General features: G+C 40.7%; 1 protein-coding gene across 4 annotated transcripts in view; it reads right to left on the reverse strand.

Annotated features, from left to right (window-relative positions):
• PHKB (phosphorylase kinase regulatory subunit beta) overlaps positions 1-13,180 on the reverse strand; it is a 160,426-nt gene that overhangs the window by 60,985 nt on the left and 86,261 nt on the right. For all 4 annotated transcript variants that reach the window (XM_070760256.1, XM_070760255.1, XM_070760258.1 and 1 more), the window contains 3 exons: positions 12,785-12,879; positions 5,490-5,545; positions 3,022-3,115 (listed from right to left, as the gene is read on the reverse strand). In XM_070760256.1, the coding sequence (XP_070616357.1) occupies positions 3,022-3,115; positions 5,490-5,545; positions 12,785-12,879 (245 nt within the window). The remainder of the gene's footprint in view (positions 1-3,021; positions 3,116-5,489; positions 5,546-12,784; positions 12,880-13,180) is intronic.

The following is a 13,180-nucleotide window of genomic DNA, read 5'->3' on the forward strand; positions in this document are numbered from 1 at the left end:
GGAGGACAGTCACTGCCGAAGGAAGAAAGTGACGGGAGGGGAATCTATTTATTTATTTTTATTTATTTATTAGATTTGTATGCCGCCCCTCTCCGTAGACTCGGGGCGGCTCACAACAATAACAAAGACAATGTAAGAACAAATCTAATAATTTAAAAAACACTAAAAACCCCTTTATTAAAAGCAAGCATACACACAAACATACCATGTATAAACTGTATAGGCCCGGGGGAGATGTCTCAGTTCCCCATGCCTGACGGCAGAGATGGGTCTTAAGAACTTTACAAAAGGCAAGGAGGGTGGGGGCAGTTCTGATCTCCAGGGGGAGCTGATTCCAGAGGGTCGGGGCCGCCACAGAGAAGGCTCTTCTCCTGGGTCCCGCCAAACGACATTGTTTAGTCAAAAAATCCAAAACTTTAAGGCTTAAAAAAAAAAAGAGGGACTCTGAGGAGCATGTGCCTCCCATACACCTGGCGCGAGGCTGCTTCCCATATACTGCGCCAGAGAGAGAAACGCAGTTGGGCGAGAGGGGGAGCACCACTGAAAGGCTCCTCCGGCAGCCCAGAAAAGCCCGAGATGGCCGGGATTAAAGGGGGAATGGCAGGAAACTGGCCGGGCCTTCGTGCCGCTCTCAAATTTCCTGGGAAATTTTTCCAGGCTCGGGTTCTTAAGTAAAAAAAGGTCCTTAAGACGAGGCAAAAAAATCTTGAACACCCGGTTCTTATCTAGAAAAGTTCTTAAGTACAGGCATTCTTAGATAGAGGTACCACTGTACTTTATATTTTTATCAAAGAATAAAGGAAAAGGAAGGGAGGAAAAGTCAGCATACAGAGATACGCCTTTTCTCCTTCCTCTGTTTAATCATGTCCACTCTTGGACAGTGCCTGGATAATTCTCTGCAGTTTTCTTGGCAATCCGCGCACCCACAAAAAATTGTTTGCCGTTGCGTCTTTCCTAGGGCTAAATAAGAGTGACTGCCCCAAGGTTACCCAGCTAGCTTAGTGACTCGGGTGGGACTAGAATTCACAGCCAAAGCTGATGCTGAAGGAAAAAGGCATAGAAACATAGAAACATAGAAGTCTGACGGCAGAAAAAGACCTCATGGTCCATCTAGTATGCCCTTATACTATTTTCTGTATTTTATCTTAGTATGGATATATGTTTATCCCAGGCATGTTTAAATTCAGTTACTGTGGATTTATCTACCACGTCTGCTGGAAGTTTGTTCCAAGGATCTACTACTCTTTCAGTAAAATAATATTTTCTCATGTTGCCTTTGATCTTTCACCCAACTAACCTCAGATTGTGCCTCCTTGTTCTTGTGTTCACTTTCCTATTAAAAACACTTCCCTCCTGGACCTTATTTCACCCTTGAACATATTTAAATGTTTCGATCATGTCCCCCCTTTTCCTTCTGTCCTCCAGACTATACAGATTGAGTTCATGAAGTCTTTCCTGATACGTTTTATGCTTAAGACCTTCCACCATTCTTGTAGCCTGTCTTTGGACCCGTTCAATTTTGTCAATCTCTTTTTGTAGGTGAGGCAGCACAAAGAAATACTATGTAGATGTCTAGCAAATAGCTTTGACATTGGGATGCTTGTTATTTCAGAAACAAATTTTGTTCACGGAGTAATCCCAGAATATCAACATGAATAAGTTAAAACGTATTTGCTCAACAAAATTTGAATGGGACCTTGTTTACAAATGAGATGTTTGGATTAGAAAGCTTTGCTGTTCTAAGCACTAGAGCGAAGCAATATTAGAAGAGATTTTCTATACACTGTATGAAAGCAAGTGTATCATTTCTCACAATTCAGTTGTAGCTATTTCTAAGGGGTTCCTGGTATGAAATTGGGGTGTGTGTGTGTGTGGTTACACTTTAAAAATGTGACATAAGGTAAAGATTCCTCTTGCACTTATATGCTACTTGTTCCCGACTCTAGGGGGCAGTGCTCATCTCCATTACAAAGCCAAAGAGCCAGCTCTGTCCCAAGATGTCTCCGTGGTCATGTGGCTGGCATGACTAAATGCCGAAGGCACATGGAATGCTGTTATCTTCCCGCCAAAGGTGGTCCCTATTTTTCTACTTGCATTTTTATTATTATTATTATTATTATTATTATTATTATTATTATTTATTATTAGATTTGTATGCCGCCCCTCTCCGTAGACTCGGGGCGGCTCACAGCAATGATAAAAACAATATATAATGACAAATCTAATAGTTAGAATCTAAAATAACATAATACATTTTAAAAAGTCTAAAAAACAAGAAACCCCAATATATAAAAAACATACATACAGTCATATCATACACAAAAAAACCTGCATAGGCAGGGGGAGATGTTTCAGTTCCCCCACGCTTGACGACAGAGGTGGGTTTTAAGGAGTTTATGAAAGGCAAGGAGGGTGGGGGCAGTTCTAATCTCTGGAGGGAGCTGACTCCAGAGGGTCGGAGCCGCCACAGAGAAGGCTCTTCCACTGGGTCCCGCCAAACGGAATTGTTTAGTTGACGGGACCCGGAGGAGACCAACTCTGTGGGATTCGTGCGGCAGAAGGCAGTCTCGTAGATAACCTGGTCTGGTGCCATGATGGGCTTTATAGGTGATGACCAACACTTTGAATTGTGACCGGAAACTGATCGGCAACCAATGCAGACTGCAGAGTGTTGGAGTAACTTGAGCATATTTGGGAAAGCCCATGATTGCACTCGCAGCTGCATTCTGCACGATCTGAAGTGCCTTTGAACTGCTAGGTTGGCAGAAGCTGGGACAAATAATGGGAGCTCACTCCATTACGCAGCGCTAGGGATTCGAACCGCTGAACTGCTGACCTTTCCATCGACAAGCTCAGAGTTGTAGTCACTGAGCCACCACGTCATATATTTTTTTTACGTAAGTAGTATCAAATTTGACATAAATTGTACCAAAGTCAAAGCAATTTATCATAGCCTAGAAAACATTGGTTTAAAAAAGAAAACAAAAACTTTTTTTTTTTAAAGCTAAAGTAATAACTTACCTTCACAAGTTCCTGTTGAGGCCAAATCTGGATGGGTTCAACTTGTTGGGGGGTTTGTGTCTGGATGCCATATGTGTTCAGAAACACCTGCAAGCTGTCGTTGTTTTCAGTGAAAACATTAAAAGGGGACATTAGTGTGAACAAAACTGGAATCTGCTTTCAGTAAACCGTATTTGAAAGAAATCCAGGATTTTACTCCTACAAATTGAATCAAAGCCAGTCTGGGTGTAATAATCATAGGGTTCTAGACCAGTGATTTTCAACCTTTTTTGAGCCGCGGCACATTTTTTACATTTACAAAACCATGGGGCACATTGGGTGTGTGTGTGTGTGTGTAAAAAAAGTTTGGACAAAAAATTCTCTCTCTCTTCCTCCCTTTCGCTCTATTTCCCTCTCCCTCCCTTTCTTTTTTCTCTCTCTCCATCCCTTTCTTTCTCCCTTCCTTCCTTCCTCTTTTTTGCTCTTTCTCTCCCTCCGTCTTTCTCTCTCCCACCTTCCCTCCCTCTCTTTCTCTCTCTCTCTTTCTTTCTCTCTCTCTCATTCTCTTTTTCTCTTTCTTGCTTTCTTTCTCTTTCCTTTTCCTTTTCCTTCTCGTTCTTTCTCTTGCTTTCTCTCTCTCTTGCTTTCTTTCTCTCTCTCTCTTGCTTTCTTTCTCTCTCTCTCTCTGAGCTTCACGGCACACCTGACCATGTCTCACGGCACACTAGTGTGCCACGGCACACTGGTTGAAAAACACTGTTCTAGACACAAGAACAGTCCCCCCCCCCATCATTCTGCTAAACAAATAATTCTCTCAACACTGTCAAACTATTCACTAAGATTGTATTGCTATTAGGTGAGTCTTCTCATCATTCCCATCACCCATCTCCTCCCACTTGTGACTGTACGACTATATCTTGTTGCTTGTATCCTTACGATTTATATTAATATTGTTTCCTGATTGCTTATTTTGATCCCTATTTATTTATTTGTTTGTTTGTTTAATACATTTATATGACAATCATTAAGTGTTGCACCTTATGATTCTTGACATATGTATTTTGTCTTTGTCTTTTGTCTTTGTCTTTTCCTTAGAGGTCAGTAAGGGGCGAGCATAAGTGCACTAGTGTGCCTTCCGTCCCCTGTCCAATTGTCTCTCCTATATTTTATATATCTTTTCTCCCATCCATATATCCTTCCTCTACTCTTCATTGATGTATTCTATTCTCATATCTCTTCTTCTATCCCTTCCCTGATATTTACTACTATGTGTTTTTATTCTCCTTAACTTTCAATTTGTACTGGATAAAATAATGTGGAGAGGGGCGGCATACAAATCCAATCAATCAGTAAGTAAGTAAGTAAGTAAGTAAGTAAGTAAGTAAGTAAGTAAGTAAATACACTGAGAGCATATGCACCAAAGATAAATTCCTTGTGTCCAACAATAAAGAATTCAACAAATAATTTATTGGCCAATAAAGAATTCCATTCTGTTCTATTCTCTTTATTACTGCTTTGAGACTTTCAAAGATAGAACTACCATTATCATTTTTTAAAAACCTCATAATCCCTTGCAGGGTGAAGTCTGGGCGACTGAATGGAGCTGAGTGTTCAATGACTGGATGCCCTTCCTGTTGGCAATGCAGAGTTTTGTTCAGCAGATATACACTCATTGTGCCCAGAGAGAGAAATATCTTTCACACTGCTTCTTGATTGCAAGATGTTGTTGAAGGAGAAATGGGGAAGGTCTGTGGGGTTTCACCCACAGGGCCTCCAAAGACCAAGGCGTTTCCATCCAAAGCAGGGGTCTCCAACCTTGGCAACTTTAAGACTTGTGGACTTCAACTCCCAGAGCTCCTTTGCTGGTTGAGGAATTCTGGGAGTTGAAGTCCACAAGTCTTAAAGTTTGCCAAGGTTGGAGACCCCTGATCTAAAGGACCAGAATCACCAACTGGCACATTGAAAACCAATCAATTTGTATTGTATTTATTAGATTTGTATGCCGCCCCTCTCCGAAGACTCGGGGCGGTTAACAACAATAAAAAACACAATGTAAACAAATCTAATATTAAAAATAATCTAAAAAACCCCAATTTAAAGAACCAATCATACATACAAGCATACCATGTATAAATTCTATAAGCCTAGGGGAAAGGGAAAATTTCAATTCCCCCATGCCTGACGACAGAGGTGGGTTTTAAGGAGCTTTCGAAAGGCAAGGAGGGTGGGGGCAACTCTGATATCTGGGGGGAGCTGGTTCCAGAGGGTTGGGGCCGCCACAGAGAAGGCTCTTCTCCTGGGTCCCGCCAAACAACATTGTTTAGTCGATGGGACCCGGAGAAGGCCAACTCTGTGGGACCTAACCGGTCATTGGGATTCGTGCGGCAGAAGGCGGTCCCGGAGATATTCTGGTCCAATGCCATGAAGGGCTTTATAGGTCATAACCAACACCAAATCAATGAGATTTATTGGAGATCCGAACGACTTACCGCTGGCTTTCAGCAATCAATGCAACGTGGACCACGAGATCATTTTCCAAGGGACCCTTAAAGGAGAAGAAAAAAGAAAACTTTTTTTAAAATTGGGATTCGCTATCTGATTGTTACCCACTGCACAATGCGAAGCCAATGTGAACAATAACCATCCATTAAATACGACTGGCATTTTCCGCCTGCGTGGTTGCTTTTCACTCATTTTTTATTGCCTGCTAATCAATTTGGTTATGCAAACAGGAGAAAGGAACATCAGGGAAACAACACACATAAATTTCAATGCCACCTGAGGAGATGCGCTGTCAATAATTTTTTGAATGATGCACTATTGAAATGGCAGGAATAGAATCTCTCTCTCTCTCTCTCTCTTTTGCGGTGAAGCAAGAAAGAGAAGAAACCACGAGCTTTTGATTTATTATACTTGTGCATCATTTTTTTTTTAAAAAAAAAAAGCATTTTCTACTCGTCCATGAATATAATGCTCTCGGTTATCTCTCAGCAGTGGTATATAACTTTGATGTATAACAGATGTTGTGTGAAGCAGGCAGGCAGCCTACACAACTGCCCATGCAGAGTTTATTTACCCAAAATATCCTCTTCGTTCGTTTTATGGACAGATTCCATATGTGTATTTATTCGAGTATAGCGATGAGTCCCTATACTTACCTTATACTAACTTGGAAAACCACCAATGTTTTCTGACTAATGCTTATGAAAAGTAGAAGGAAACATAAAAACATAGAAGATTGACGGCAGAAAAAGACCTCATGGTCCATCTAGTCTGCCCTTATACTATTTCCTGTATTTTATCTTAGGATGGATGTATGTTTATCCCAGGCATGTTTAAATTCAGTTCCTGTGGATTTACCGACCACGTCTGCTGGAAGTTTGTTCCAAGCATCTACTACTCTTTCAGTAAAATAATATTTTCTCATGTTGCTTTTGATCTTTCCCCCAAATAACCTCAGATTGTGCCTCCTTGTTCTTGTGTTCACTTTCCTATTAAAAACACTTCCCTCCTGAACCTTATTTAACCCTTGAACATATTTAAATGGTTCTATCATGTCTCCCCCTTTTCCTTCTGTCCTCCAGACTATACAGATTAAGTTCATGAAGTCTTTCCTGATATGTTTTATGCTTAAGACCTTCCACCATTCTTGTAGCCCGTCTTTGGACCCGTTCAATTTTGTCAATATCTTTTTGTAGGTGAGGTCTCCTGAACATACAGACATTTTCTGTGGTCATGTGGCCAGTATGGCTATACACCAAAGGCTTATGGAACATTGTTACCTTCCCACCAAAGTGGTGCCTATTTATCTGCTCACATTTGCATGCTTTCGAACTGCTAGGTGGGCAGGAGGTGAGACAACTAATGGGAACTCACTCCATCCTGCAGCACTCAGGTCTTGAACCCAGGTTGTCAGCTTTTCAGCTGAGAAACCTAGCCTCTTTAAATGCTGAGCCTTAGCTAAACCGTGGGCTTTTCTGAGTCAGGTATGATAGTGGCCACCATGTCAGATGGTTCTTAAAAGGGACTGAGTGACTTTACTTATTCAAAGATTTTAAGCATCTACAATCGTCCTATGAATTTAAGAAGCAATTATTGGAAATCAAGCATTTGTGACAGCAAGATGGTGCAGGACTAAAACTGTTCTAGAGTAGAATAATAGAACTGTGGTTAGAACGTGGTATGAGTTTTAGTTTTTGATAAACTTCAAAGTAACAGCTGAGCAAGGCCCTCTACTCCTTATGGGGCCTTTTTTAATGAGGATCAAGATCATTGGAAGTTTGCCATCCTAATATCTCCACCCCTTTGATCTGAACTTCTAATGGCTTCACAGCAGCCTGTTGACTGGTTTCCTGGCAGGACCTTCGAAGCACAATAGGAAAAAAAAATTGGAACCCATTAAGAGGTCAACATCTTTGACAAGGGTAGTTTTAAATGAGCAAAGCAAGACATTGAGGGATGTCTCAATTCTAAAACATTAAAAAAAAACAGACTGGCTCCATTAATGCTTTATTTATCCCGATGAATCTTTTGAAGCCTCAAATAAAATTTATTCCAACAAGGAGATCATCCAGGGGCATCGGGTGAGGTATCATCAGTATGCGGATGATACCCAGTTACACATCTCCACTCCATGTCCAGTCAACGAAGCAGTGGAAGTGATGTGCCGGTGCCTGGAGGCTGTTGGGGTCTGGATGGGTGTCACCAGACTCAAACTCAACCCGGATAAGACGGAGTGGCTATGGGTTCTGCCTCCCAAGGACAATTCCATTTGTCCGTCCATAACCCTGGGGGGGAACTATTGACCCCCTCAGAGAGGGTCCGCAACTTGGCCGTCCTCCTCGATCCACAGCTCACATTAGAGAAACACCTTTCAGCTGTGGCGAGGGGGGAGTTCACCCAGGTTCGCCTGGTGCACCAGTTGCGACCCTATCTGAACCGGGACTCACTGCTCACAGTCACTCATGCCCTCGTCACCTCGAAGTTCGACTACTGTAATGCTCTTTACATGGGGCTACCTTTGAAAAGTGTTCGGAAACTCCAGATCGTGCAGAATGCAGCTGCGAGAGCAATCATGGGCTTCCCCAAGTATGCCCATGTCACACCAACACTCCGCAGTCTGCATTGGTTGCCGATCAATTTCCGGTCACAATTCAAAGTGTTGGTTATGACCTATAAAGCCCTTCATGGCATCGGACCAGAATATCTCCGGGACCGCCTTCTGCCGCACGAATCCCAGCAACCGGTTAGAGTTGGCCTTCTCCGGGTCCCATTGACTAAACAATGTCGTCTGGCAGGACCCAGGAGAAGAGCCTTCTCTGTGGCGGCCCCGACCCTCCTGAACCAGCTCCCCCCAGATATCAGAGTTGCCCCCGCCCTCTTTGCCTTTCGCAAGCTCCTTAAAACCCACCTCTGTCGTCAGGCATGGGGGAACTGAAATTTTCCCTTCCCCCTAGGCTTATAGAATTTATACATGGTATGCTTGTATGTATGATTGGCTCTTTAAATTGGGGTTTTTTAGATTATTTTTAATATTAGATTTGTTTACGTTGCCTTTTTTATTGTTGTTAGCCGCCCCGAGTCTTCGGAGAAGGGCGGCATACAAATCTAATAAATACAAATAGAAATACAAATAAATGCAAATGAACTTTGAACATTGGGATGAAGCAGCGACTGGAAAATAAGAAAACTTTTATGATTTGTTTTTTGGGTCTGTTATTCTGTTTGGGGTTCTTTCTTTTTTTTGACTGAGAAAAAACAAATGCTGTGATGAAGATATTTTATGACTGGAAGCAAAAAAATTAACATCTGTAAACAGCTGCAGAGAACAGCTACTGTCTGTTCCTCTCTAAGCTAGATAATGTTTTAGAACTCAAATACAAAGCCCTTTTATGAAGCACTTGTCCACTTCAGTTACAAATGGGAGATTCGTGAGAAAAAACAATTCGTGGGAATTGCCCAAAAACATGTTATCATTTCTCTGTTGTAGGAGAGAACCGTTTTAAATGCAGATGAGCATTTTAACATAAGGAGCCATTCATGCTTGAATTCCAGTTATGGGAAAAAGAATAACAGCCCTTCAATAGATCTGCTTTTGTGATAAGTTTTTAGAAAAAGTGCCATTTTTCTAGAAAATAGCTCCTATCTCAAATCTCAAGTTTGATTAAATTGTTTTTATTACTAATGAGAACTGCATGAGCTTCATTAATGAATGAGATTGCCTTTTAAAAGAAACTTCAATTTTGGCTGACTGATTGGCTTTTATAAAGCTATCTAGTATTATATATACATTGAGATGACTAAATGGATTTCCTTAATTTACTTTGGAACAAAAATGAGATAGCTTAATCCTTTGTGGTAAACACTTAGTGGAGGACATCAAAGCAAGCCTCGGTTTCTGAACTCACAATGAAACGTCCAGTTTCAAATGCCATGGTTTGAGAAGAACATTGGGAATTCAGTTTCTTAATTCTTCAAAGCAAACATGGGCAGATAACCTTCAGATGTCTACTGTGTATCTTCTATAAAGCAAGTCCTACTAGTATAAAACTGACACTGAGATAGAAGCATTGCATTGGCAGAAGTAGAAGTATTGCATTGGCAGTTCTGTGTTAGCAAAAACTTCAGAACAGAAGGATTTAGGGCTAGTGATTTCTGACAGTCTCAAAATGGGTGAGCAGTGTGGTCGGGCGGTAGGAAAAGCAAGTAGGATGCTTGGCTGCATAGCTAGAGGTATAACAAGCAGGAAGAGGGAGATTGTGATCCCCTTATATAGAGCGCTGGTGAGACCACATTTGGAGTACTGTGTTCAGTTCTGGAGACCTCACCTACAAAAAGATATTGACAAAATTGAACGGGTCCAAAGACGGGCTACAAGAATGGTGGAAGGTCTTAAGTATAAAATGTATCAGGAAAGACTTAATGAACTCAATCTGTATAGTCTGGAGGACAGAAGGAAAAGGGGGGACATGATCGAAACATTTAAATATGTTAAAGGGTTAAATAGGGTTCAGGAGAGAAGTGTTTTTAATAGGGAAGTGAACACAAGAACAAGGGGACACAATCTGAAGTTAGTTGGGGGAAAGATCAAAGGCAACATGAGAAAATATTATTTTACTGAAAGAGTAGTAGATCCTTGGAACAAACTTCCAGCAGACGTGGTTGGTAAATCCACAGTAACCAAATTTAAACATGCCTGGGATAAACATATATCCATTGTAAGATAAAATACAGGAAATAGTATAAGGGCAGACTAGATGGACCATGAGGTCTTTTTCTGCCGTCAGTCTTCTAGGTTTCTATGTTTCTAGATAAGAGTTAGCGGAATTCAACAGGGAGTTGAAGTTAGAATACTTGTGGGAATGTAATGATTGCGGGCTGATTGCTCCCTTCATGCCACCCCCAGCTCCACCTGACTTTTTCCCACATCTCCTGGACCCTCAAGACAGTGAATAAGTTTTCATTAACTCGGAAAAGCCTTAACTTTCGTGTAATGCAGTGGATACCGGTAATATTTCCATGTGCTTTATTCTTATCTGAAATCAAAGGACAAATCTAGCTGAGTCATGTCTTGCGAGCCTTCTGCTGAGAAAGCTAATTCCTGAATAAGGGAATAAATGTCTGGAGAACAAAGATTTACAGCCAAGCTGGATGAGAAACCTGTTAACCGGTTGCAATCCAGATAATGGCTTTGCAGCTAAAAAGAATTTTAAAAAATACTAATGGAATGCCGGTAAATTCCAAAAAACCCCCCAACAAAACCTCTTGATTTATTAAACTGAAAACAAACAGAAGGTAAGAGTTGTGAAGAAGAAATTAAGGTAAGATACAGTAATGACTGATTAAAAATAAAGGTGTTAGGTACGTTAAATTGATTTGACTGCCTTAACTTCTCTGCATACCTAAAAAATATGGGGTAATCCACAGTCTACCATAACCTCATAAATTTTGTGAGCTGTGTATCAATACACTTAAGTGAGAGGAGAATAATTTCACTTGCTTCAACCTGCTACTGTATCAACCTCAAGCTTACTAACTTTTTTCATTGCTATTGTAACTTCCGACAGTCATTAAACCAATTGTTGTATGGTTGAAGATGCCTGAACTGTAGTTTTAACAAAGAATAGAGTGGGAGAGTCAGTAAATTTATTAATTGATTGATTGAGTGATTGATTTGATCGATTGATTGATTTGATTTGTATGCCGAGGACTCGGAGCAGCTCACAACATATATAAAAAACATAATAACACATCTAAATCCAATTAATACAATTAAAAACCCTAAAAATCCTAATATAATTTAAAACATTCCTTGTCATTCACTCCATGAAAAATATTAAAAAACACTCGTTGGTCAGGGGGAAGATCTAGTGACCCCAGGCCTGGTGACAAAGATGAGTCTTTAAGCTTTTTCGGAAGGCAAGGAGGGTGGGGGAAGTGTGAATCTCTGGGCGGAGCTGATTCCAGAGTGCAGGGGCCTCCACAGAGAAGGCTCTTCCCCTAGGTCCCGCCAACCGACATTGTCTGGCTGATGGGACCCTAAGGAGACCAACTCTGTGGGACCTGACCGGACGCTGGGATTCATGTGGCAGAATGCGGTCTTGGAGGTAATCTGGTCCTATGCCATGTAGGGCTTTATAGGTCATAACCAACACTTTGAATTGTGTCTGGAAACTAATCGGCAGCCAATGCAGTCCGCAGAGTAATGGTGTGATATGGCCATGCTTTGGAGGGCCCATAACCGCTCATGCGGCTGCATTTTAGACAATTTGAAGTTTCCGAATATTCTTCAAAGGTAGCCCCATGTAGAGAGCATTGCAGTAAATTTAACAACCAAAACACAAGCAGAGGGTCGCTATGGGAAAAAAAACTCATCAATGCATCTCACATAGGCAGCTCTTTTTGCATGTTTTGTCCAGGCTGTATTTTTTTTTAAGAAAATAAAATTGAATAAATTATAGGATAGGCTCCTGATGGTAATCCTTGCTAATCATAACGTTAAACTTATCTATTTACCCAGCACTGAGAGTTATTTCAACTCCAATAGTTATTCTTTTAACTAGATGCAACCTGGGGAGACATTGATATAATTTTAGTAATCCAACTGGAATAACCCAGTCAAGTTTTATAACAAAAAACTTTGTTTATTGGTTCTGCTGGCTTATAAAAATTGGTATAGTGTTCCCTCGATTTCCGCGGGGGATGCGTTCCGAGACTGCCCACGAAAGTCGAATTTCCGCGAAGTAGAGATGCAGAAGTAAATACACTATTTTTGGCTATGAACAGTATCCCAAGCCTTCCCTTAACACTTTAAACCCCTAAATTGCAATTTTCCATTCCCTTAGCAACCATTTAGATTATAATTCACCATGTTTATTTATTAAAGTTTATTAAAAAAATATTTATTAAAGGCAGACAAAAGTTTGGCGATGACATATGACGTCATCGGGCAGGGAAAACCGCAGTATAGGGAAAAAACCCGCAAAGTATTTTTTAATTAATATTTTTGAAAAACCGTGGTATAGACATTCCACGAAGTTTGAACCCGCGAAAATCGAGGGAACACTGTACTATTAAAATAAACGAATTATCTAGTTATCTAGTTTATTCCTGCACTGAAAAGAAGAGCAAACTTTGCAAAGAGTTTTTATATAAGCAATTCATTTTATGCTCCTCCTCATAGACTAATCCAAGATTTATTTCTTTTGCAAAATGTTAGGGGTCAACAATTTGCTCAACAGTATTGTTTTTCCCACCCTATATCAGTTGATAAAGACATGCATACCTGATTTGAATATCGCATGCTAACGTTCCGCTGATCTTGAGAAGGAATGAAGCGCTTCACCGGGTCGATATCTTTAATGCTTACTAAACCATCAACTGAAAGCAAAACCACCAACATCAGTTACTTGTCAACGGGTAATTAAAAGCATTCGTCACCACTCTACAATTTATTACTCTGAGATAGGCAAGAACCAAGATCAGCATCTGATCATAAACCAAAACGATAATGAAATGTAGTAACTAGTCCCTAGGTTATTGAATGCATCCAAGCCCAGTTTTGCCAGAACATGTTGCACACCTAGAGGGATCAGGAATAGAAGAGAAAGAGAATAGAATATTTTTTTTTAAAAAAACATGTATTTTGTGATACATTTAAAAGAGGGGTGGGCCTTGTAGT

Source organism: Erythrolamprus reginae, chromosome 9, assembly GCF_031021105.1.
Source record: "Erythrolamprus reginae isolate rEryReg1 chromosome 9, rEryReg1.hap1, whole genome shotgun sequence".
Taxonomy (NCBI): Eukaryota; Metazoa; Chordata; class Lepidosauria; order Squamata; family Dipsadidae; genus Erythrolamprus; species Erythrolamprus reginae.